Source organism: Rhinoraja longicauda, chromosome 17, assembly GCF_053455715.1.
Source record: "Rhinoraja longicauda isolate Sanriku21f chromosome 17, sRhiLon1.1, whole genome shotgun sequence".
In the NCBI taxonomy this organism is placed as follows: domain Eukaryota; kingdom Metazoa; phylum Chordata; class Chondrichthyes; order Rajiformes; family Arhynchobatidae; genus Rhinoraja; species Rhinoraja longicauda.
Genome location: NC_135969.1, coordinates 9,216,446 through 9,243,938, shown reverse-complemented (window position 1 = coordinate 9,243,938; position 27,493 = coordinate 9,216,446). Strand labels below are relative to the sequence as shown.

General features: G+C 42.4%; 1 protein-coding gene across 1 annotated transcript in view; it reads right to left on the bottom strand.

The window, feature by feature from the left end:
• The window catches only part of stab1 (stabilin 1), a 208,733-nt gene that overhangs the window by 37,051 nt on the left and 144,189 nt on the right, over window positions 1–27,493 (bottom strand). The window contains exons 39-51 of the mRNA XM_078414034.1: window positions 25,931–26,026; window positions 23,879–23,924; window positions 23,390–23,469; window positions 22,092–22,217; window positions 19,793–19,866; window positions 19,308–19,382; window positions 15,775–15,894; window positions 14,268–14,315; window positions 14,085–14,165; window positions 12,103–12,249; window positions 10,203–10,340; window positions 7,192–7,251; window positions 3,807–3,983 (exon numbers count right to left, since the gene is read on the bottom strand). Coding sequence (XP_078270160.1) covers window positions 3,807–3,983; window positions 7,192–7,251; window positions 10,203–10,340; window positions 12,103–12,249; window positions 14,085–14,165; window positions 14,268–14,315; window positions 15,775–15,894; window positions 19,308–19,382; window positions 19,793–19,866; window positions 22,092–22,217; window positions 23,390–23,469; window positions 23,879–23,924; window positions 25,931–26,026 — 1,268 coding nt within the window. The remainder of the gene's footprint in view (window positions 1–3,806; window positions 3,984–7,191; window positions 7,252–10,202; window positions 10,341–12,102; window positions 12,250–14,084; window positions 14,166–14,267; window positions 14,316–15,774; window positions 15,895–19,307; window positions 19,383–19,792; window positions 19,867–22,091; window positions 22,218–23,389; window positions 23,470–23,878; window positions 23,925–25,930; window positions 26,027–27,493) is intronic.

The following is a 27,493-nucleotide window of genomic DNA, read 5'->3' as shown; positions in this document are numbered from 1 at the left end:
AGGACATTGCACGTTCCCGAGCAAATTCACTGCTCCAGTGGTCTCACAGCTCAGAGAGTGCTTAGAAACAGAGATACCACAGTATATAAAGAATGATCATTTGCAGGGAATGGGAATTGAGAACAGAGAACGAAGGATCTTGCGTAACTGATGAGAAAACATTTCTTCACACAGAGAGTGGTGAGTCTGTGGAATTCTCTGCCACAGAAGGCAGTTGAGGCCAGTTCATTGGCTATATTTAAGAGGGAGTTAGATGTGGCCCTTTTTGCTAAAGGGATCAGGGGGTATGGAGAGAACGCAGGTACAGGCTACTGAGCTGAATGATCAGCCATGATCATATTGAATGGTGGTGCAGGCTCGAAGGGCCGAATGGCCTACTCCTGCACCTATTTTCTATGTTTCTATGATGCTGATGTGGATAAAGAGCATAAACTTGAAACTTAACTATATGTTTACCAGCCTTTGTAGTGAGAATGGCGACACAGAACGGGACCCTGATGAGTGGCTACTGCAGGACGTGGAAGCATTGAGCAACAGATGCTGGCTTGAAGAAACACATCTGCAGGAAGCCTCTCCAACCAAAACGACTGAAACACAGGATTTCAGAATGTGGAACTGGAGCCAATCCAACAATTGAGGGAATGCCAAAGCTTTTTTGGAGGAAGAGTTTCAGTGGGTAATCATGCCAATAAGAAGAGCCTCTCGTGGTGCAGAAAGGAATGATGACTCTCCAACAAGGGTCTCTGGGAGCTGACTCGTTTAAAGGATAGTGTTTTTCCATTTCCATGCTCTAAAATTTCTCATTATTATGAAAACCCATATCAAGATACCGCTATCTGAAGAGAGGTCACAACCCAAACTGTCACCTATCCATATTCTCTTGGGATGCTGCCTGACCTGCTGAGCTACGCCAGCACACTGTGACTTCTTGTGTAAACCAGCATCTGCAGTTCCTGGGTTCCATTTCTATATTCGCTGTTCCAATTCCTCCATTCTCCTTACAAAGATCCTTATCTTTGCTCATAGCCTTTCTCTCCCCTGGTGCAGTGCCCGGATTAGGCACAATACCACCCATTATCTCCACTCATCTCAGCACAATAGGCCACTCGGAGGTCAATGGCTTTGAGATTTGTTCTCATGAAAAATAAATCAATGCCATGTAGTTGCATATTAGTCCAGAGTAAAATTGGACACAGCTCAGGGCTTCTTAGTGGCTAGACGGAATTGCAATGCATGACTTTCCAGGGCACTTTGAAACTAAACACGCGGCAATCTGTACAACTACCAGTTGATGTTCACACAGTCCACCAATGTAAAGCAAATTTCTTTGTTGCAAAATTCCAGTGTCAACAATCTTCTGCTTCTATTTATAAACATGAACTGTAATTTTAAATAATGTTATCAATTCGTCTTACCGCCTTGAAGAATATGTGTTTGCAAACCCAGTCTTTCTCTAAATTTGCAGTTGTCAAGTCTTGGTTATTTATGGGATCTGTCCTTTTCTACAGGTCATTACATACTTCATTACATCCCACTCTTCTGCTATGATTCTGCTCATTTTGTTATCTCATGATAACCTGAAACTTTTAATGACTTCATCATCATCTATTAGCTTTGAGAAGTGTCTTATTACCTGCCAATTTCATTAAACCTCCTCCATTTTTCCAAATTATTGAAAAATATAATTACATAAAGTAACCAGCCCAAAACTAACCCTTGGAATATTAGCATTGCAAGTCTGAGAAACATCCTCCACCAATATTACCCATTGAAACTTCCGACCACCACAGTAATTCTCCTAACCAACAAAAGAGGAGAGATTCTGGATTACTCCCAGAGCAAGTGCCTCGACAGGGAAAGATGAAGAAATTAGGATGTGCAAAGGAGGATTTAGATCACAATCAGGAGAGAGGCAACTTGCTGGCAAAAATGAATAACAAGGAAGTAAATAGTCAAATAACTTAGAAAACAGGAGTACAAGGGGATAAAAGGCAAGTGTGGAAACAGATGCCGGTAATATACAAATCAAATGGCAAAAGTGAAAAACGGATATAAGGAATAAAGAAATAAAGGTGGAAAGTAAATACAATTAATTATTCACAGTAGCAAAATACAACCTTAAAATAAATTCCACAAGAGAAATGCTTGTGCAAAGATGATTAATAATCATTCTGATTATGAAAATAAATGATTATGATTATGAAAAAATGATAATCATCATTCTGATCATAATAGTCATTCACAAAGGTTAATAATCACTGTGGGATATAAAATGATGAAATTAATGATTATTAGGAATAGGTTAGCTAGTTGAAGGACAGGAGGCGACGGAAGCATAATGTGTACATACTCTTTGGAGGATCACCCACATGGAGAGTAAATACCAACACAGACTGAGTGACTGTTCTTCTGTAATGTCATTTCAGGGATGTTTTATGTAAATCTTTGAGCCTCCAGGGGATGCAGCATGGACCGATGATTACTACTTTGGGGTATAGATTTATAAACTGCAAGTTCCATTGCGGGAAGAAACCTGCCTTAAAATTACCCGACTTTTTTTAATTACAGGACTCAGTCGGAAGGTTGGCAAGCAGGAGAGGATTTCAGATGTAGAAGAATCAAAAGTAAAAAACTCATCATGGACACTTCTAATTAGGAGCAATTTGCTCTTCTGCCCAATATACTCTAGATCTAGTTGCTGAAGTCTGAAACATAGTCCACATATTTTTTAGACTAAATTTCAGCAGATCTTTCGCTGAGGTCCTGCTGTGAATCACGTTGAAGGTGGCAGACAGCCCAGGGATTATGCCAGGGCTCAAAGCACCAGCTCGTGGGGGTCGCTAATAGTTTCTGTGCACCATTTTGGGGGCTTCTCTATTCCTAAAACATGGCTGGTATCCCTGTGGTGAGTTCTGCGTTTGATCCCAGCAGTATACCTCTATGTGGAGAGGAAGGTGCCACCCTACGTAAAGGTGCACAGTAGAAATTGATCACATGCCACGTGGTGCGATGGACGAGGGAGGAAGTGCTTTGCAGAGGCACCTAAGATTCAGAAGATCTCTTTCCAGTTGGCCAGCCCAAAGACGACTTCGGAACACCATAGATATATGGTAGGCCACACAACAATCCCAAACACTTCCAAGCACCGGCCACATGGTGTGATCTACTGCGTACCTTTAGATAGGGTAATCCTTTCCACCACACACATACTTTGGCAGGATCAAAAACAGACCTCTGCATCGGGCATATTCCACACAGCCCGAGCAGGGAAATAACTATGTTGACATCTGGCTCCAAACAATGGATATGTAATTTGAATTATGACAACATTTCTACTTGGACTAATGTGGTTTGGTCCATCAACATCAGGGGAGAGACAGTGCAACGGACCATTCTGTTTTGCCAAGAGATCATTGATCTGAAATGTGACTGTGGTTTACCGCTCTCACCTCTGCATTTTCAACAAGTTCTGTTTATGTTTCATGTTTCCAGCAACCAGAATATTTTGCTTTCATTGTATTCCGACCAACAATAACTTTAACACAGCTGATGTTAAGCAGACCTCAAGAACAAATCTGATGTGTAAAGCTGATGATAACTCTGCAACTGTCAGCATTTCTGAAGAGATCGCCCGTCTTGTCAAGACACACAATTTGCAGATGAATGTGCAGGGAAAGGATTGATATGGATCATGTGCAGGCAGATGAGATTAGTTTATCTTGGCATCATGTCCAGCACGGACATTGTAGGCCGAAGGGCCTGCTCCGGTTCTGCATGAGCTACGCACACTCACGGTCTTTAAATACCTTTGAATCTCTGATCATGTGGAATTTTAAGTATGCCACAAGATTGTGTCTGTTCTTTTTACTAAAAAGCCAATCCTTCCTCTCTTTCGGAAGAGAATTAAATGCTTTATCTGTTGGCCACATCATCGTGAATGGCTTGTGAATTGGGTCTTCTATTAGAGGTAGAAGATTTGTTTCCTGAGAAAAATGAACATTTAACAGTTAGCTGTCTGTAACGAGAACATTAGAATACAATATTAAACTTCAAATAAACATTTGAAGAGGAATCCCTTCAACATTTAAAAAAATCCTGCTGCAAACATTGTCGCCATTCATTCCTGTGAGTGGCCCTGAATCTAATGTTTCAATGAGCTGTACTCTCCAACGTCTAATTGTATAACAGTGTAACTAAATACCTCCTATTGGAAACCTGTCTGAAACCTGTCCATTTTACACCCCATCTGCAATGTTTTAATATTGACTGAAAACACTATCCAGAGACCAAACCAGATATGAATTATAGTGATGTTTTTATTTTACATATAGATTAAAAACAGGTTTCATCTTAATTTAACTAACAGCAGTTCTCCCTTTGTGAACAATAAAAGTTTGCATGAGAGCAAGAAGGAAAGACAAACGTTGCACATGATATTTTTGTCTGCATCATAGCAAGGGGTCTAATCCTTGGCCAGCTAACAGGTCTAAGGACCTACGTGGATACAATGGACCATATGACCCTCTCTGTGGTAACTATTGTACGATCCTCTAAGGGGGACTGAACAGAATCTTATTGGTGTCCTTCCTCAGAAGATCTCAACAACTGGCCTTCCAATGTAAGTAAAAACAGAAACGGTTGAAAATGCTCAGCAGGTCTATAAGACAAAAGATTCTAATGCATCGGAGCAGAATTAGGCCATTTGGCTCATTAAGTCTGCTCCACCATTCGATCACGGCTGATCTATTTTTTCCTCTCCACCCCACCCCATTCTCCTGCCTTCTCCCCATAACCTTTGACACCTTTACCAATCAAGAACCTATCAACCTCTGCTTTAAAAATACCTAATGACTGGCCTCCAAAGCTGTCTGTGGCAATGAATTCCACAGACTCACCACCCTCTGGCTAAAGTAATTCCTCCTCATCTTCATTCTAACGGTACATCCTTTCATTCTGAGGCTGTGCCCTCTGGTCCTAAACTCTCCCACAACTGGAAACATCCTCTCCACATCCACTCTAATTTCATTGCTTGTCCGCTCTATATATGCTTTTCATTATTCAGTCAGGCACCATGAGATGGAAAGAGAAACCAAGTCAATGTTTCAGGTCAAAGAAGACTTCTAATAAATATTTTTTGATCTGAAATGTTAACTCTGCTTCTCTTTCCACGGATGCTGCCTGTCCTGGTGAGCATTGCTAGCATTTTCTGTTTTTGAGTTCCAGCATCTGCATTTTTGATGTGACTTTCCAACCTGTGGGTCTAGGTTCATACCAGAAGTGAAGCTTGGTTCGCAATTCCCACCCCGCTATGAGGAGCCCAAAGAGGTCCCAAGTATGCTTGCTACTGATCCCCTCGGATATGGGTCCCAGAAAATCTCTCCAATCATTCACAACATGGATGCCTTCTCAACCTGACTCTGCCATTGGGGGGCTGGCTGCTGATCGGAAGAAGCATCCTGTTTTTTAATTTCCATCGAGAGCAATAGAAGATACAACTCTCAATGATCAACAAGGCTGGTAACATTGCAAGTTAAAAACCTGCAATAGGAAGAACGAGACCAAGGAGAGAACCACTTCTTTTAGTTGTTAGTGGTAACCTGCTGTTGGCATTACTCCAAATATGCGACAATCTACCTCTAACGTACTCTCTAGTCTCTCACCATTTTCTGGCTCCGATATTAATTTTAATTCCTTAACAGTTGGCCATAATTTAAATACGGCATTTTTATTGCATCATGCTAAATTGTTCCGTGAATTGAATTGTTTGAACCAGCCACCCCAGCTTTGCTGAACCCATGGAAGGTAACAGGATTCCCATATCTCATCCTACTTCTCACATCCCTCTGATCCCACAATTTCTTCAGATGCCCAAATCGTAGATGGTAGGAGCATACATTCCTCATTTCCCCAATCTTACCCCCATTACAATCATTCCCTGACATCTTTCACCTCTCAGATACTCAGGAACCTGGCTAGACAGGTAGCGCGATTTCTGCCTTTGGAAGTTATGTTACAGCTGTATAAAACAAAACTTTGGTTAGGCCACATTCGGAATATTTTGTGCAGTTCTGATCATTGCCTTTCTGGAAGGATGTGGAGGTTTTGGAGAGGGTGCAGGAGAGGTTCACCAGGATGTTGCCTGGATTTGAGAGTAATAGTTCTCAGGAAAGTTTATGACCTTATGACCTTGGTTTGAACAAACTTGGATATTTTTCCCTGCAGCATTGGAGGATGAGGGATGGAAGGAAATAAAATTATGATAGGCATAAATAGACTAGATTCTTTGTTACACATACATTAAATACGAGAAGGCAAAGGGTTTAAGATGAGAGCAGAAAAGTTTAAGGGAGATTTACAAGGCAATTTTACTTACAGAGAGTTCCGAGTACCTGAGTACCTGCTGCCAGGGAAGTGGTGGAAGTAAATAAGATAACAACGATCCAGAGGCATTTAGACAGACACATAAACAGGCAACGAATGGAGGGAAATGGACCATGTGCAGGGCGATTTCAATTGATATCCTGGTCGGCACAGACATTGCGGGTAAAAGGGCTGTTCCTGTGCGATGGTGTTCTGTATTCTAATGTTCTACAGCAGCAGCAGCAGAACAGGAAGCGAATGAAGGCGCAGACACAGGCACATCATCATTTACTTAGCCATCAGCTAAAACACAGACACTCCAGCTCCACAGAAGAGGTTAGTTTGCAGTCAGGATCTCCATATGGTCATTCACTGGGCAAAATTGTTCTGCATCCGGGGTGGAGATCGCATTCAAGAAGCCGATTCCTCAGGACAGTGAGGACTCAACAGAGTGTTACACCAACCCAACCCAACACCAACCCAACCCAACACTAACCCAAACCAACACCAACCCAACACCAACCCAACCCAACACTAACCCAAACCAACAACAACCTAACACCAACCCAACTCCAACTCAACCCAACCCAGCACCAACCCAACCCAGCACCAACCCAACCCAACACCAACCCAACTCAGCACCAACCCAACCCAACCCCAACCCAACACCAACACCAACCTAATACCAACCCATCCCAACCCAACCCCAACCCTACACCAACCCAAACCAACACCAACCCAACCCAGCACCAAACCAACCCAACACCAACCCAACCCCACACCAACCCAACAAGAGCCGCAGCACCACCAATGTTATAAAAATGGTCTTACCTTAATCAAATTACTAAATATTTTGTATCCATTTTCACTCGCAACAGTGGTGAGACTAGACTGTAAATGAAGAAAAACAAGTTTATTAAAAAAAATCTAAGACAAAGTAAAGTTCTTAAAATCACTTTTTTTCCCCTCTTAAAAATCACTTTTTTCCCCATAACACGTAGTAAGCATAATCTTAATATAGGCTATGTTCTGATGCACTAACCGCTATGTTCTCCCCATCAACATGTATGCTAAAGGGTTCCGGCCCAAAACTTGACCTATTCCTATTTATCCAGAGATGCTGCCTGAGCCACTGAGTTACTCCGACATTCTGTGCCTATCTTCAGTGTAAACCAGCATCTGCAGTTCCGTCTTTCACAATAAGCCCAGTTTACAGTTTGCCCCATGTTGTAATGAGATGGCCGTGGGGACTGTCGTGGAGAGGTGTCCACCTTCATGACTCAGCAGGTTATTAGGACACTTTGAACCCCCTTGTGGGTCAATCATTAATGTGGCAGCAGCTTTATGCGCAGCACAGACCAGGAAAGATACCAGGTCGGAAGGGTACCAATAAATCATTTGAATGTTTCTGAGGTGTGGAAGATGCAAGGTTATAAGGTCACAAGTGATAGGAGCAGAATTAGGCCATTCAGCCCATTAGGTCTACTCCGCCATTCAATCATGGCTGATCAATCTCTCCCTCCTAACCCCATTCTCCTGCCTTCTCCCCATAACCCCCGACACCTGTACTAATCAAGATTCTATCTATCTCTGCCTTAAAAATATCCATTGACTTGGCCTCCACAGACTTCTGTGGCAAAGAACTCCACAGATTCACCACCCTCTGACTAAATTAAATTCCCTCTCATCTCCTTCTTAAAGGACCGTCCTTTAATTCTGAGGCTATGGCCTCTAGTCCTAGATTTTCCCACTAGTGGAAACATCCTCTCCACATCCACTTTATCCAAGCCTTTCACTATTCCATAAGTTTCAACGAGGTCCCATCTCATTCTTCTAAACTCCAGCGTGTACAGGCCCAGTGCCGTCAAATGCTCATAACATGCTAACCCACTCATTCCTGGGATTATTCTTGTTAACCTCCTCTGGACCCAGCCTTCCTCAGATATGGGGCCCAGAATTGCTCACAATACTCCAACTACAGCCTGACCAGCACCTTATACAGCAGCGTTTCCTGTGGTCTTTCAGCTTCGTCTAACCTACACCGACCTGACGATATCAGCATGCCTCAGTTAGATATTTATTTCTATTCTGTTCATGTTTAGCAACGTGTATTTACCGATGGGGGGGGACTGCCGCTGTTGTTGAACATTTTAACATTAATGCACAAAACAACACGGTGGATTGCAAGAAGGAGCCTGGCGCCAAATATAAAACATGAATAATGTATCATATTGACAGACGGTTATGCTTTGTCATTGAGATACCAAACATCACGTACGTATTTTTTTATATCGATTGGGCATATTCATAATACAGCCAAGAAACAGCTTGGTTACACAAAAAGTCACCAAAATGCATCATTAGTTGTACTGAAATACAGGAACATAATGTAGCCGAGTGCAGTTCTAAGTCCAAGGCAGTTACTGTACTGGGGCCTGAAAATGTTTTTGACTTTATTCAGAGATGAAAGGTTGAAGGGTACACTATCAGACAGACGTTGATATTTACCATGGCGAGAGCTGAGGAGAGGTTTATTGACATTTTAGGTGAAGTTATAAGTGAGTGGCCCCATCGAGTGAAATGAAATGCCGCTCACAGTAATTGGATTACCATGGCAGTCCAGCAGCTTCCAGAGGTGCAGCAATTTCTCTCGGAACCCCTAGCAACATCTAGCAGAACCCTAGCGTTGCGGGGAACCGCTGTTATAGAGCCTCAGCATTACATCCATGTTTTTTGTATTCTAGCCCTCTTGAAATAAATGCTAGCAATGTGTTTGCCTTTCAGACCACATTATTCCCTAGCTATCAGGAATGGAAACCCATATTATTCCATAGCCCAGGAAATTAAACATCAATCACAACATACAGGATTGCTGGCCTCACTCACTCAGATCAGCACCAGTAGATTGCCTGGGAAAGATGACGTTCAAGTGCAAATATTTTCCTTCTGCCCAACTGTTTTTGGTTTCATTGGTTGGGGAATTGAGTATAAGAGTCAGGAAGTCATACTGCAGCTTTACAAAACTTTGCATTTGGAGTGCGGTGTGCTGTTCTGGTCGCCCCATTACAGGAAGAAGGTGGAGAGTGTGCAGAAGAGGTTTACCAGAATACCTGGAGGGGAGGGTATTAGCTCTTAGAGTTTCGACTCCAGAGATACAGCACGTAAACAGGATCTTTAGCCCACCGAGTCCGCGCTGACCAATGATCCCACTCATTCCTGGGATTATTCTTGTTAATCTCTTCTGGACCCTCTCCTGAGCCAGCCTTCCTCGGATATGGGGCCCAGATAACTATCCAATTGACTCGGGACAATTTACAATTTTACCAAACCCAATTACCCTACAAACCCGCACGTCTTTGGAGTGTGGGAGCAAACCGAAACACCCGGAGAAAACCCACATGGTCACGGGGAGAACGTACAAACTCCATACAGACAGCACCCATAGTCAGGTTCAAACCTGAGTCTCTGGCGCTGTAAGGCAGCAACTCTACTGTTGTGCCACTGTGCTATAAAATGATGTTGGACAAATGGATTATTTTCTCTGGGGAACATTGTTTTGGTTTTAATAAAGTAATACTTTACAATATAAATACGACCATTTAAAAATGATACCAGTTAGCTGCTCTGCAGCAGGTCAGGCAGCATCAGTGGAGGGACAATCAAAGTTGAATTTTCTAGGCCATGGCTTTTCATCAGAACCTGAAATTTTAATTGTTATCTTTTTCATGGATGCTGCCTGACCTTCTGAGAAACAGCAGGATGTTCTGCTTTTATTTCAGATTTCCAGGTTCAACATGGATTAATGTTTATTTCTAGGGATGAATATCAAAGTAGAAACCTACCTGAGATGAGGTGGATATTTGCATGTTAGGCTTCAATTTGAATGGAACCAAGACTTTGTTGATGTAATGGATAATCCCATTTGCTGTGATGTAATTTGTTGTGATGATTTTGGCATCTCCATTCAAATAAATTATATTCTATTAAAAAAACCACATACTTCAAACATTATAATATTCAGAATAGATTAGTATTTAAATAAGTTCAATCTCCTTATCCTTTATTCTACAAAAGTGGAGAATCATTGGAAAGGGGGAATCCTGCCATTTTGTTTCTCAGTGGTCTATGGTGAAATGGACACATCTTCTCCATCAATAACCAGATTTGCTTTTCACTAAAGATAGACACAAAAAGCTGGAGTAACTCAACGGGACAGGCAGCATCTCTGGAGAGAAGGAACGGGTGACGTTTCGGGTCGTTGAGACCCTTCTTGCAAGGTCTCGACCCGAAACGCCACCCACTCCTCCTCTCCAGAGATGTTGCCGGTCCCGCTGAGTTACGCCAGCATGTTGTCTTTTGGTTTAAACTAGCATCTGCAGTTCCTTCATACACTTGCTTTTTACTTCACTGTCCACTACTCAGTGACATACACTTCGCCATCTGTATTACACTGAGACGCACTTGGGAATAAACATAAAATGATCTTTCAGCACAATGCAAAATAAATATAATCCACGCATTTGTCTTGACACTGTCTGTGTTGCACTGTTGGATCTAAATACCACATTTAAGGTGCTACCGCCGAGAGGATAAGTGTTGGAAGGGTTAGGCAGTTCTGAATATGCTAGAAATAACTAAGTCAATTACATAATGAGGCTACGTATGTTGATGCTAATTTAACTCCAATTTTCTCACAACTGACCAATTTGTTGGTGGCATTAGGAAAATAAAATAAATTTAAAAATGAAGAAAATTAAAAGATAAAGACTTTTTAAATGACACCATGAGATCACGCAAGATATCTTGTAGTATCATCACAGTCCCTGAAAAAAAAACACATGACCTGTACGCTGCAGTATCTTGAAATAAACACACACATCCCAAAGGATATCCTGATGCACACCCTGGGAATATCCTGTATCCTATGGATCAGTCTGAAGTTAACACACACTTTCTGAGAGATATCCTGTAGTACAGATACACTACTGGGGGTGCCTTGCGATACCCTAACACTTCCCGGGGATATCTTTGACACACTCATAGTTTTTGGGTGAATCCCTTGGTATAGACGCATTTTCCGCGGGATTTCCTGAAGTACAGACAGACTTCAGGCTGGATATGTTGAAGTAAGTTCACCGATCCTGCGCAATGTTCTGAAATAAAGACACTTTACCTGTGGGGAAATTGTGTAATACACTTCCTACAGGATATACTTCGGTACGGATGTACACACTGGCAATATCCTGTTGCACAGTCACACTTCCTGCAAATAGGAGGCATTTTAGACACATAACCTTGAAGGACAGACACACTTCTCGTGGGAAATTCTGTAGTACAGTCGCACTTCCTGAATGATTGACCGTAGGGCAGATACACATCCTGGAACTATCTCTTGGCATTGATACACTTCTGGGATCACTCTTATTACACACGCACTTCCTGGGCATATCCTGAAGTTCAGACACGTATACTGTGGGATATCCTGAAGTGAAGACCCATATCCTAAAAGCTATGCTGTAGTACATGTACCTTCCAAAAGATATGTTCCCTGGGAATATCCTGCGATACAGATTTCTTTCCTGAGACTATCTTGTGTTACATCTTCCTAGGGAATTCCAGCAGTATAGACACACTTTGCAAGGAATATCCTGTAGTGCAGATCTATATCCAAAGAGATACCCTGAAGTACTGGGTCCCCTTACAGGCATCCGTTGGCATGTTCTCACGTACAGACAAACATACCTCTTTTGAGGAGATTTGAATGGTGTTCCCAGATAAGGCAACGAGGGCAGTCTGCTCCTTTAGTTCAGCATCTGACAGTTCTCCACAGCCTACTATATGATACCGAAGTAGGTCTTTTATCAAACCACTCGATTCCCATTTTTCTGTCTGTTAGAAAGTTAATTAGACAAAGGTTAGGTTGTCAGCAGAAGATTCAGGAACTGAAAGTCAAGGGCTACACAAAATGAAGAGATTTGATCATTCTTCACATTGTCAGCCAGGGATTGTTTATCAGTCGATAAAGTGAGGATGAATTTCTCATGGTTTTGTGCGGCACAGTGGCACAACAGTTGCTGCCTTACAGCACCAGAGGCCTGAGTTTGATCCTGACTATGGGTGCTGTCTGTATGGAGTTTATAAGTTCCCCTCTTGACCTGTGTGGGTTTTCTCCGGTTTCCTCCCACACTCCAAAAGACGTTCAGGTTTGTAGGTTAATTGGCTTCAGTAAAATTGTAAATTGTCCTGAGTACATGTAGGATTGTGCTAATGTATGGGGTGATCATTGGTCGGCACGGACTCGGTGGGCCGAAGGGCCTACTTCTGCGCTGTATCTCTAAACTAAACTAAACTAAATATGGTCAATGGAGCAGCAAGTAGTGTAGGAAAATAACTGCAGATGCTGGTACAAATCGAAGGTATTACAAAATGCTGGAGTAATTCAGCAGGTCAGGCAGCATCTAGGAGAGAGGGAATGGGTGACGTTTCGGGTCGAGACCCTTCTTCAGACTGATCTATGGTCAATGGGGCAGTGCGGCTGTGATTTTCCAATAGACACTGGCCACAGGCCAATTCCTACTGTTAGGGTGAAGCAACGGCAACACTTTGCTTCGGAGAGCTTCGAGCAAGTGTTTAGTCCGGGGACAGCATCTGATCAGGGGTGCTGGTGGAGTACATTAAGCCAAAGGTGTTGCTTGTGTTGCTTGTTGCTTGACCAACATAGTCAGTATTGAGAACTGGGTTCGCAGGGAAAAGACATCTAATGTCTTTAGATCCCTGACTGTCTCATCCCCTCACTGTATTTTGTCCGTTGACCATCTGGGAACATCCTGCATTTCTCAAGATTTCAGTGTCTGCATGGTCTTGTAGAATTCCCAGATTTAATGAGAATATGGTGATTGATAAAGTAATGGTCAACAAAATATAATTACATTTTATAAACTCTGCTCTGAAGCACAGCAAGTTGCACTGGACATGTTCCACACACACTCCCGCGGTTATTGCATGCAACATTTATACACACCGCGTTGCTGTGAATTTAAGATAACTCATTAAACTTAATTGACAAACTTTAGAGGTTGTTTATTAGGCACCCTAGACATGCAATGTAGGACCTTTGTGCATTGACTTTGGCTTCTGACTTCAATATGGGCAGATTTTGGATCTGCATTTCATTCGTTACTTGTTTTCTTGTTTAGCACAAACAACAAAGTCGGCTTTCAACAATTGAACAATCTTGCAGCAAATCACAATTACTTTCAGATTTGGAGGGATACAATCTTTCTCATTTTTATATATGAAAGCCTCCCCTCTGGACCTTGAAAGGATTCACTGATCTGCAAGGGTAATCCTCAAACGTGGAACTTGCCCTCCTCTCGAGTAGTCCTGGATATCATGACCAGGCTCTTCAGACTTGGGGGCATCTGCAAACTTAGTAATCAGGACTTTCTACATTCTCATCGAAATCGTTGATAGAAAGCACAAACTCAACTGATCAAAATGTTTCCCTAATTAACAAAGACATTGGAGGAGTCTGACAAGGAATGCTCGTAAACTTTCACCCCACCCTGATTCAGGAGTGTTCAGCCAAATGCTATTACACTGACTGCTGCTTTGCATAAAACTGGCTGGCTCGGAACAAACCAGGCTGCATTTTCTTTGCTGCAAAGTGAACGCATAAAAACAGTTCTAACACACTCTATATTTGAAGCAGTTGATGCAGCTACCGTGGTCTGAGAAAGTGCTCCGTGTTTTGGCACAAACACAGTGAACGGCCCTTTTCCTTCGAGTTCATTGATGGAGTTCCTCTGTAAAAGTTCAGAAATGAAAATTACAAGGATTGAATAATTTTCCAAGATATATTTTACATGAATTTCAAGTGAGAAGTATTAAAATTGTTCCATTGCTACCTGAAGGTATTTGTGGAAGGCGGCAAATTTTGGTTCTCGCTCAAGTTCCTGTCAAAACAGATTTCCTTTTTAAACCTCAATCTCTGAAGGACACAGAAACATGACAAAAGAATATATATATTTCACAGCAACGTGCGATTTCAATAACAAAGAGAAATAAAAGCTTGCAGCTTTACAACGCCTGGAAATAAAAAAAGTACTCTAAATTGAGCAAATTTAGCCACATCTAAAACAGGTCTTTGTACACCAATCACCAGACCCGAGGTGGTCTAATGAGAATTTTAATTTGGTTCATGTAGCAGAAGTTGGATAATTGTGGCGAGCATATAGAATTAGATCACCTGCGGCCATCTTGAGGAAGAAGTGAACTGGGGGGGAAGGGACGGGGTAGATATTTCAGTGGAAGGCCTATCATGGGCCACAGGCTCTCCTGGTTCAGGCCTTACCATGGCAATGATGGGCCAGGCAAGTGAATCCAGGGTGTCCCTCGAAAAGGAACATGTGGTGTTCATGGGCACCTTGGAGGGTTTCCTGGACCGTTGGGCACCGTGTGCGGTTGAATGCATCCGACACCAGGATTGTAAAACAGTTATTTGATATTTAGCATTTAGAACATTTGGTATTTTTTGTATTTGGTGGTGGTTGGGTTGGGATTGTTTGTTTTGTAAATATTATTGTTTGTAAATAATTGAATAAATTTAATTTAATTAAAACAAAAAGCAAGTGAGTGCACCCACTGCAGGCCATGTCTTTTTGACTGCAGCAGCAGCCGGATAAGGAAAGTTGGCCTGGACAGCAGGAAAATCCCAATGTTCCTGTTAAATGCTGTCACTGCTGGCGCTTGAATCTCATTGATGCCCAGTGCTGAGAGGCCTGAGAGCAGGCTTGGCTCGGGCAGGTATGGGAGGGGGCAGGGCTGTGTGGTGATGATCAGGAGCAGCAAACCTCAGTAATTTCTAAAGGTGCTAGCAAAAACCGGCTCATTTTCAGGGCCACATCTTGATCACCAAACTCCAACATCCCCTCTGTGTACTGAAAAATGTACATTGCTTCACAGCATCAAGTAGCAAAGGCAGTCTTCCCTCTCGACCAGCATGGACCCTGTTCAAAAGATGGGAAGTGGGCTGCCAATATTTGAAAATCATGCCTGGGACCTTTAAATCAGTCTGAAGAAGGGTCTCGACCCGAAACATCACCTATCCATGTTCTCCAGAGACCCGCCTGACCCGCTGAGTTACTCCAGCATTTTGTATAAACTTCAGCATTGTGTAAAGAGTTACTCCAGCGTTTTTTGTAAACCAGCATCTGCAGTTCCTTGTTTTCTACTGGGATTTTACGTTTTGCTGAACTGCAAGATTTAACAAAATCTTATTAACATTAAAGAAGCAAGGAGAAGGAAGTGGGTGGAATGTACAGAAGGGATAACGTAGGATAAGGAATGATTTAATAAAATACATTTCTGAAGAGAATCTCATATGTACGCGCACACAAAATTATTGAATAGTACCTGAAAGATATCACCTCTGCATGTACGTCCTATCATTTTGTAGCCCTGATAACAGCTGCATGTTCGAGTATCGGGCCCTGTTTTTTTGCAGCGGGCAAATGAACCACAGCCTCCATTATTCTTCATTGATTGGCAAGGACAGAAGACAAAGATCAGAGTCATTTTTAGATTTAACATCAGTAAATTAGGTTCACACATCCTTTCCCATCCAAAACAATTTCCTCCCAAGTACTTAAGTTCAGTTTAGTCTATTGTCACGTGAACCGAGGTACAGTGAAAAGCTTTTTGTTGCGTGCTGACCAGTCAGGAGAAAGATAATACATGATTAAAATCGAACCATTTACAGTGTATGGAATAACGTGATACATGATAATAGAATAACGTTTAGTGCAAGGTTAAGCCAGCAAGTCCGATCAAGGATTGTCCGAGGGTCATCAAAGAGGTAGATAGTAGTTCAGCACTGCTCTCTGGTTGTGGTAGGATGACTCAGTTGCTTGTCAATAGCTGGGAAAAACTGGTATGGAGAGAAGGCAGGTACAGGTTACTGAGCTGGATGATCAGCCATGATCATATTGAATGGCGGTGCGTACAGGCTCGAAGGGCCGAATGGCCTACTCCTACTCCTGCACCTATTTTCTGTTTCTATGTCCCTGAATCTGGTGGTGTGCGTTTTCACACTTCTACATCTTTTGCCTAATGGGAGAAGGGAGAAGAGAGAGTGGCCAGGGTGTGACTTGCCCTTGATTATGCTGCTGGCCTTGCCGAGGCAGCGTGAGGTATAAATGAGGTCAATAGAAGGGACGTTGGTTTGTGTGATGGTCTGGGCTGCGTCCACAATTCGCTGCAATTCGCTAATTACCTATGCAACCACAGGAGATGTAGCACCTATCCCTACACCTCCTTTCTCACATCCATCCATGGACCTAGCAGCCCTTCCAAGTGAGACTGAGGTTCACAAGCGCCTCCTCTCACCTCATCTACTGCATTTGGTGTTCCCAACATGGCCCTCTTTGCTTGGTGAGGCTGTACATGGACTAGATCACCATTTTGCTGAATCGTTGCGCCTGGTCTGCCTAGGTCTGATAGCTCCACTTGTTGCTAACCATTCTAACCAAAGATACTAGAGGAACAAGATGGACCACTCTGTTGAAATCGCCTATACTGAAGTGTAGTACGCAAAGGAGCCATTTTAGTAGGCAAAACCCGCCGTTCGTTATGCCTCTCGCAGTGTAATCAGTGTTTTGGGGATTAGTATGTGTGATTATACCATTAAAAAACAAAATATATCTCATCTATTATTTCACAGATTTTTGTTATTTGTCTTTTTAAATGTTTCTGCAAGTTTCTGCCTACTAAAATGGCGCCTTTATGTACTACGGTTTTTAGGGTCGAGTGGTCTATCTTGTTCCTCTAGTATCTTTGATTCTAACTCCCCTTGCCATTCCATACCAGCCTTCCTGTCCTGGCCATTCTCCATTTGCAGAGTGAGGCTACACACAATCTGGGGGAATAGCACCCCATATTCCGCTTGGGTAGCCAACAACCCAACGAAGTGAAGATTGAATTTTACAATTTTAGATAATAACCCAACTCCAACTTTTCCCCTCCTCTCTTCCCTTTGCTCCACCTACTTCTCCCACTGTCTTGCCCCCCCCCCATCCCCTACTACTGGCTTCACATTTCTCTCCTTATCTTACACCTTTTAATCATTCTTTTAATCTGACTTTTGTCTACCCATTTACCAATCAACCCCCCTCCCCCCAAATCACGTTTCATTTGCCAAGCATTGTCCTGTCCCATGTCTTTTCCAGCTTTCTCTCCCTTACTACAATCAGTGCCTGACCCAAAACGTTTCCTATCCATTCCCTACACAGATACCGCCTGACCTGCTGAGTTACTCCAGTACATTCTGCTCTGCGTTTGTAAACCAGTGTCTGTAGTTCCTTGTTTCTTTATGAATTAGGTTCCATTGTGTCATAATTCTCTCCTAAATTTGATCACAAATAAATAAGATTATCTAATTTGCTATTAGCTTAATGGCATTAATATTCAAGTGCTGTGTTTTTTTTCACATTTAATTCCTGTGTGCTGATCCATTAACTATACTGCTACTATATTATCACCACTTCCACCAAAAGGTCCCAGTCAGTAGAAGAGAAAAATACAAAATTGATTACTTAAAAACGTAATTTAAACACAAAGAAGGTCAATGTAAAATGTCTAAGAAAGTTTAGGGATACATAAACACATTCAATGCAGCAAGAGTTGTATTTGAATTTGTATTTGTCTTTCTGAAGAAGAGTCTCGACCCAAAACGTCACCCATTCCTTCTCTCCAGAGATGCTGCCTGTCCCGCTGAGTTACTCCAGCATTTTATGTCTATCTTAGGTTTGTAGGTTAATTGGGTTGGTAAAATTGTAAATTGTCCCTAGCGTGTAGGACAGTGCAAGTGCATAGGGATCGCTGGTCAATGCGGACTTGGTGGGCCGAAGGGCCTGTTTCAGCGCTGCATCTCAAAAACCAAAAAATTAAAACAAATAAAAACCTCTACATCAGGTCAACCCTGTTCAAGCCAATTGCAGTGGCTCATGCTGTCAAATTGAACCAAGGAATGAAGTTAAATACAAGCTATTGAAATCTGTGTTATAAGATTTCCTCTGGCCTTTCCACCCAGGTGATATGGTTCAATTTAGATGTTGCTATCTAAATGTACTCCCATCGAACGGCAGTAAATAAGGACGTTGACTTGAAAGACATTAAGAACTTTTCTTATTTAATTGTCCCTATTCCCTCCTGAGACCTTAGCAAGAGGGGATGTTAGAAAATAACTGCATATGCTGGTACAAATCGAAGGTATTTATTTCACAAAATGTTGGAGTAACTCAGCAGGTCAGGCAGCATCTCAGGAGAGAAGGAATGGGTGACGTTTCGGGTCGAGACCCTTCTTCAGATTGAGTGGAGATCTGCAAAACAAAATTATTTCAGCCTGCGAGGGATTGTGATCACTTCAAAGAGATCAGAAACCAATGGTGGTCTACGGGGAAAGTGGAAGGGAATAGGAGTTACATTTTATCTTGGTAATGTTAAGACTGAATCACGAAGGTCCAGATCCTTGAGTAGGGTCTGGATCAAATCTAATGCACAAAGTCAGAAGGTTTGTAGATACATTATCAATATGTGCAAGTATACATTCATTGTATTCTTGTAGTAGATGAATTCTTAAACAACACTTTGTATCACAGATTAGCAGATTGATATTGTAATTGGGTCATGCACACCATGATTATTTATCGGGCTACTCAGCTCCCATAAAGAGGGGCAAGAGGCAATGATTCTTCCAGACACAGATATGCAGACAACCATACTGTGTGAGGCCAAAGAAGCAACCTAGATCCACATCTGATCTAATCATTTAGCCTCTTGCATGTGCAAGTAAAGAGCCAAATGTCTGCTTAAGGTCACTGTGCCACGTTTGATTTGCTGCAGAAATATTTGCTCTTGAATTCCTAAGCCTGCATTTTTTTTTTCCTAACCTTCTTGCACGGGTTGTCGGGCTGACAGGATTTCCGCCCATCGCCGTTGTAACCTGGGAGACAGTTGCATGCGACCTGAAATGAAGAACGCATTTTAAAAAGCATGAATTGTGCATTTTGTGCCGTTCACTCAAGCAGCAAAGCCAAAATCTGCAGCTTTAAGGTTATATTATGCCAGAGCATTTTTGCCAGGATTGAGAAATTAGTGATCCATTTTTCTTTGTGAAGACTGACATGAAGAATCCATTTACACAGCTGTCAGGTCGTTCATATTGTGTGCACCCAGCTTAACCCTTAGAGAATGCAACTGCTTTGCATTCAATTAATTCACGCACTGTTAACAAACTTATTTTGATCTTAATTTTGATGCGACTGACATTCTTTTCCTTCTCACCACCTCTAAAATACTGCAGAATACGATAACACTAAAAATCAATTACAATAAGTTGCTACAATTAAAATCAGAAATAGAATCCTTGCCTTACCAGATTTGGTCCAGTTTTGGTGCATTCTGCATTTTCATGACAACCTCCATTTTGTTCTGCACACCCATCAATTTCTGAGAGAGAAAGAAACACAATAATAGCGAAGGAAGGAAATGCAGATGCTGGTTTACACAGAGGATAGGCACAACATGCTGGAGTAACTCAACGGATCAGGCGGCATCTCTGGAGAAAAGGAATAGGTGACGTTTTGGGTCAGGACCCTTCTTCAGGGGAGAGGGAAACTAGAAAATGTACAAAGAACAAATGAATGAAAGGTATGAAAAGAACAAATCAAAGCCAGCAACGATGATCAAGGTAAAGTGGTGCCCACAATGGTCCATTGTTGGTTTAGCCTGCAATGGTCCACTACAATAATAAGTTACACATGTAATAGGGATCATTCGCAATATCTTCCTCTGGTCATTTTCCACTTCTTCCACTGAGGTAATCATGCTGGTAAATAATGGTGTTCTCCTTCATCTCTTTATGTTCTCTAGCCAATGTATTGGAGCGGGGGTGCCCTTGAGGTGGCATTAATTGAACTGTATGCAATTTGTCTTGTGGATCACCTGCACTCCAGCAGGAAATTTCATCAAAGGCGAGGCACAGCATTGTGTGAGAAAGATTGAGGAAACTATCACGATTCTTAATGAAGCTTCAGTGTATTCTTCATTGCCATCAAGGCCACCTACAGCCCAAATACCCAAGGCCATTGAGAGCTGAGAATGGGGGCAAAGGTTTCAACAACAGGGAGGCAGTCAATCTTGCTTGAAGCAACATTTCAAAGCCTCCTTAACCTGACTCTGCCCTTGACAATGAAAATCTTTGACCGCCATTCGAAAGAATCAATTTGGTTCATGCTTAATGCCGTCCCTGACAGGCAAGAAGTCAAAATGGCTAACTGAAGAACAAAAAGGCCATGGGAGAAGATGGCATTAGTTCATAGGTCATAGAAGCAGAATTTGGCCACTCGACCCATCAAGTCTGCTCCGTCAATCAATTATGGCTAATCGATCTTTCCTCTCAACCCCATTATCCCGCCTTCTCCCCTGGCATCTCTTCTGAAATTCAAAAACTTGGTGGATAGGACCTTCAGTCACAAATTCACAAGCTCACCTCCCATAATTATCATGAGGAGGTTATGTCTGTGGACTGCAGATATTTTACATGTGACCACCTTCAATAAAGGAGATAAATCTGATTATCGAGGGGGAGGGGGGAACAGAGGAGTCTCCCTACTGTCTCCCACAATGAAAGTCATTGTCAATGTCCTGTTAGTCGCTGAAGTGTCATTCCCCCACAGCATCAATCACCGAACCTCACAAAAACCTTTGCATTGAGAGGGAGGGGCGTAACCTTCTAAAATATGGCTGCCTGGAAGAATTCATCTCCTCATGTACACGACCTAATGAATGGCATGCGAGGTGTGATCCCGACCAAAGAGTCCACAACAAACCCCTGACTGTTGTCACGCACAGCTGAAGACAAGCACTGGAGAGGGGTCTCCACATTAGCTCCACATCAATGTCACGAGCATTAATGTGAAACTAAAATGGAGATCAGCAAAAGGCCCATTAGATAGGAAGCTGAGAACAGGGCTCAGGCTTGTAATGCTGGTCCTTTAAACTTATTCCTCAGCACAGAGTCAGAACCTCTCGTGACAGAATTATATACAATTATAAGAGGCACAGCTAGGGTAGACAGTCAGAACCTATTTTCCAGGAAGGCAATAGCCATTACAACAAGGCATCGGTTTAAGTTGAGAGGTGGCAAATTTTAAAGCAGATGTGCAGGGCGGGGTTTTTTTCCCCCCGCAAAGCGCGTGGTGAATACCTGGACCACGGTGGTGGTGGAGGCAGATACAATAGTGGCATTTAAGAGACTTTTGGATAGGCACATGGATATGCAGGGAATGGAAGGATATGGATTATGTATTGGCAGATACGGGTTGGTCTTGGCATCATGTTCAGCACAGACGTTATGGGCTGAAGGGCCTGTTCCCACGCTGTACCGTTCCATGCTCTATGAAAGACGGCAATACCACATCCTGGAGATTAAGTGCATCAAACTCCGAAGGCAAGTGGCAAGGACTTGGAATGCTTACCATGCACGCAGCCAACTGCTTTCAATCCCTGGACACAACAAGCACTCCAATATTTCCACCACTCCATCAGATATGCAGGTTGTAAACATTGTGGAACATTTGAGATACACAACCAAAAACCATTGATACTTGAAACTCCTGCTGGTCCTTGGAATTAATCTGGATATCTTGACACTCTTTGATTCTGGTCCTCACCTAAACAGATGAGCCCATCCCCAACATAACCGTCCCAGCAGGCACATGTTCTCTCTCCCGCGGAAACCTTGGTGCAGTTGGAATGCTCCGAACAGCCGCCATTATTCATCTCACAGGGATTGATTTCTGTAAACAGAAACATGGTGCTTCAATTTTGTGTTACAGTTTCAATGAGTCTGTGGGAGACTAGCTGTACATATCTTGAGAAATATCAGAAGGGGTAAAAATAACAAATGGCAAAGGAGGAGTTAGTTCTCATAGTTTTGTTTAGTTTAGAGATACAATGCGGAAACGGGCCCTTCGGTCCTCTGAGTCCATACCAACCAGCGATTCCCACACACTACCACTATCCTATACACTCGGGACGATTTACAATTTTTACCGAAGCCAATTGACCTTCAAACCTGTACGTCTTTGGAATGTGGGAGGAAACTGGAACACCTGAGGAAAACTCACATGGTCACGAGGAGAATGTACAAACCTCGTACAGACAGCACCTGTAGTCAGGATCGAACCTGGGTCTCTGGCGCTGTAAGGCAGCAACTCTACCGTTGCGCCTCTGTGCCGCCCTAAAGGTGTACTTTCTTAGTTGCCTGTGCAAAACAGGTAATCACAGCAGTCTTAGTGCATCACAAACTTCTTTGGCCTGACTTTCTCAACTAAGGTATACTTGGATCACCCTCAGTTGTATTGTATATTCCCAAGGTCACCCATCTTGTTGGTAATTCCATCAGAAGAGGTGGTGTTGATTGCCTCACCTCTGATTGTCCACCTCTTATATCAGAATGACTCCAGTGGTGAATGCTGGCAAACCCCACTGTTGAAGCCCTATCCACAGGCAAATTCACCTTAAAGTGGCATGTGGTTGAAGACAGAGAATGATATTAGGCACAAAAGTTTGTTCTACCCACTTCTTGGTGCTAATGTGCGCATTGTATGTTATAGATTAGTGTTGCCTAGCTGCCCTGTACAGTCCCGTACAACAGCATTTTAGTAATGTTTCCATGTGCTAGTGGATTTCTATCCCTTTATATGTGGGAAGGAACTGCAGATGCAGGTTTAAAATGAAGATAGACACAAAGAGCTGGAGTAACTCAGTGGGTCAGGCAGCATCTCTGAAGAGAAGAAAGGAATGGGTGGTTTCGGGTCTGAAGAAGGTTCTCGACCCAAAACGTCACCCATTCCTTCTCTCCAGAGATGCTGCCTGCCCCGCTGAGTCAATCCAGCTTTTTGTGTCTATCTTCTATCCCTTTATCTTTGCTTCCGAGAGGTGAGAGGGACATAATGTTCATTCGTACCTGAGCAGTAAGATCCATTTCCAGTGTAACCAGCAGTGCACAAGCAAGAGGGCAGAGAACCTGGTGACCCTAGAATGCAACTAAAACGCACAAACACTAAGTCTATCTTTGTTAATCAACAGTGTTCACATCTTAATGCATTTATAATTGCTTTTCACCGCTGGAGCGCAGTGATTACAGACGCAGTATGCAATGCTGTGTGATGGCCCTGCGCCTGCTGTACCAGGACACATGCTGTGTGTGGTAGATACTCAGTACATGCAATCCATAACATGCCCAGATGTTGCATTCATCAACATGATGCATGCAGTTAAGAATGTTACTTCACTTCTACCTCTGCAATCAATTACCATCTGCATGAGTTACATAATATGGACCCATTTTAACTGAACAGACAAACAAGCACATTGAAATTGCTGCTACTGCATTTAAATTTAACGTCAAAAGGTGCATGAAAAGGAAAACTGAAAATGCGTTTGTTTCACCTACTTGGCGCTGGGATGACATGTTATATTGCAGTGATCTGTTCCAATTTCTGAACAAGAAAAAAAAAACATCGAGTCATAATTCATTTTGTTTGTGGAAAACGAGAGATTTATATAGAACCGCATGTTATCCTAATTCTTTCTTAAACACATCCCATGTTTGTGCCAAATAGGCGCATAACATGCATAGGAAGGAACTGCAGATGCCGGTTTACATCAAATGATAGACACAAAATGCTGGAGTGACTCAGCAGGTCAGGCAGCTTCTGTAGAGAAAAGGAATAGGTGACGTTTCGGGTCGAGATCCCTCTTCAGACTGAAGAAGGGACTTGACCTGAAACGTCACCTTTTCCTTTGCTCCAGGCGTATAATTTAGTTCAGTGTAAAACTTTAAAGAGGGTAAAAGTTATCAGTGCTGCTATTGCCTCTAAGTCAGGGGAAATAGAAGTAGTGATTAAAAAATAAAGTATCCAGCATTACAAGTCTGACTCTGATCTTCAGAATTGGAATAAATGTTCCCCCGAGACTCTTTTCTTCTGTTGTGGAGGCTAGAACTAGGGCCGGGCCATTTAGGACTGAAATTAAATAAAATTAATGCACAATGGGTTTTAAATCATTGGAAGTTTGTACTTCAGAGGACTGTGCATGTTCGATCATTCAGTTATTCAGGATTAAAAGCGATGTGTCCTTGGAAACAAAAATGAATCAGAGAATAAGTAAGAAATGAGAGAGAGTATCGGGTATGATCTTGTTGACTAGAGCAGAAACTGGAGCCCATAAAAACCTCCGCCTGATTCTATTTCTTATGCATTTAATCTAGAGTATGAACTGTGTTATGTGAAAGCAATCCAACAGTTTCACAATTATGCTGGGAATAGCAAAATGAAAATAACACAGAGAAATGTGCCATGATAATGAATCAGTCACTGAATAACAAACAGTGCAAAAAATATTAAACTAACGTCAACCATAATATGACCCATCTGGGATAGTTTTCAACAGAAGATGCCAAGTATCTGAAAACAAAATTATTTCAAAATAGCTGCATTTCTCAGCTGATCCAAGCAAGAAACCAATGTATAGGGAGCAGGCTTGCAGGAACAAATGGGTTGCCAATTAAAGATCTCAGTCGACCATTGATGTAGCAGGAGCATGTTAACTCTCTCATTATCAGGCATCAAAGCAAAGGTATGTCAAACACATGTTATATACTCATAATTGTATATAATTCTGCCCAGTGAGAGAACTTCAAAAAAACACAAAGTGTGGAGTAACTCAGCTGGCCAGCATCTCTGGGGAACATGGATATACGACGTTTCAGATCCTGTTTTGTTTCATGTTCTCCAGAGATGCTGCCCGACATGCTGTGTTATTCCTGCACTTTGATTCCTTTTGTTTATTAACCAATATTATCTGCAGTTCCTCGTTTCTAGGAGAGTTTCTGTGGGAGCTAGCGGTAGAAAATGTTGAGAATTATCAGCAAGGGTGAAAATAACGAATGGCAAAGAAGGGGTAAATTCGCATAGAGTTTAGTTTAGTTTAGAGAAATAGCGTAGAAACAGGTCCTTCAGCCCATCGAGTCCACGCCAACCAGCGATTCCCATACACTAGCACTATCCTCAACACACTGGGGACAATTTACAATTTTACCGAAGCCAATTAACCTTCAAATCTTTAGAGTGTGGGAGGAAGCTGGAGCTTCTGGGGAGAACCCTCGCAGTCACGGGGAGAACGTACAAACTCCGATACAGACAGCATCCATAGTCAGGATCGAACCCGGTTCTCTGGCACTGTAAGGCAGCAACTCTATCGCAGCGCTGCTGTGCCGCCCTAAAGCTGTACTTTCTTAGTTGCACGTGCAAAACAGGTAATCACAGCAGTATTAGTGCATCACAAACTTCTTTGGCCTGAGTCCCTCAACTTAGGTATAATTGGATCACCCAATATTAACTCCCAAAACTTTTAAGACTGCTACTTGAAGAAAATATATTGACAACCTACCTTCTGAAACTTTATTTTCTTTTTGGTTTTTGATCTGATATAAGATTCCACTTACCTTTATCACAATTTGTACTTTCCCACCCTTTGAAACAGTTACAGCTTCCGTCACCATCTAGTCCATCATTGCAGTTCCCGTTTGCACACAAGCATTCTAAACACATAAATAAGTAACTGGTTAATTGGATTGTAAAATGGTCCTGGGGTTGGGGAGAAAAACACTCAGATGTAAACTGATAGTCCAAGACAGCGTCTGATTTAATTATATAGTGGAAAGAGTAGAAGAATGTGTCATCAATCCATCAAATAGCTACATCCACCCAACCTTTTACAGAATGGCATGGATTAACCACTATTGACAATTCAGCTGCCTATCCCCGAAGTTGGAACAAAATGGTGGAACAACCTAACTGGAGGTATGGGTACTAATAAGAAGACATAAACCTGTACTTCCGACACTGTCTGCAAAGTTAGTGCAATACTACACCTAAAATTAGTGCAACACGACACGCCACGTGTCTTAACAAAGGTGAGGTATACTTTCCTCAATTTTGTACAATGTTAAAATGATAATTTTGCGAAGTTAAGCAAGTTACCTAAAAAATAAACATTATACACAAATATGTACCTTATTCAGCCTCTTTCAGAGGTCTCCATTATTACTTAAGCCGGATTAATTCAAAGAACCTCAAGACATCAAGAAATGGCTCAATAATACTGGACTTAGTGAACAATATCTGCATGGAGGATGGCCGTATTCCAAAAGACATCCTCAATGGAGAGCTAACATCTGGGAGGAGAACCATCGGCCGCCCCCAGCTACGTTACAAGGATGTCTGCAAGAGAGGTTTGAAGGTGCTCGACATTGATGTGGAGTCCTGGGAGAGCCTTGCAGCTGACCGCACGAGGTGGAGAGGTACCCTGAACCAACATCTCAAAACGGGGGAAGAGAGACTGATGAACGTAGCGGCAGAAAAGCGGGCACGCAGAAAGGAGCGCAGCAACTTCAACAGACCAGAGACCACACACAAATGTGACTGCGACAGAGACTGTCACTCCCGCATTGGTCTCTTCAGCCACAGGCGACGCTGCTCCAGCCGAGGTGTGGAGCAAGCAGCCAACTAGGATGCATCACCCATGGTCAGCCATGACCGAGGGGGCCTAAGAGGAAGAGTGAACAATATGGGTCCTATCACAATCCAGACCATACCAGTATTGATATTGGTTTCCTCTCCAGTGATAATATTATTCCAAATGTTAGAGATGGCTGAGCATGGCACGTCATATATACCAGCACATTTTCCTGTGTCTTGAACTTAACATATTTGCTCAAAACTGTTTAGGAAGCACTGAAGAATCTTGTGAGCAGTTGTTTGCCAGAATGGTGGACATCTCAGAATAGCAGTCACATTTTTAGCCTTCAGTTATAACAAAACAAATTAAAACACAACGGAAAGTTACCGATCGATGAAAACATCAAGCACCCCCTCATCAGGAACCCCCTCATCAGGAACAGCACAGGTTACACAGTACACAAATATTTTTAGTGTCCTTGAAACAAAAAAAAGTGAATTTTATTAAATTGTCAATCCATTTATAATTTGAGTGGAGTATCGTCCGT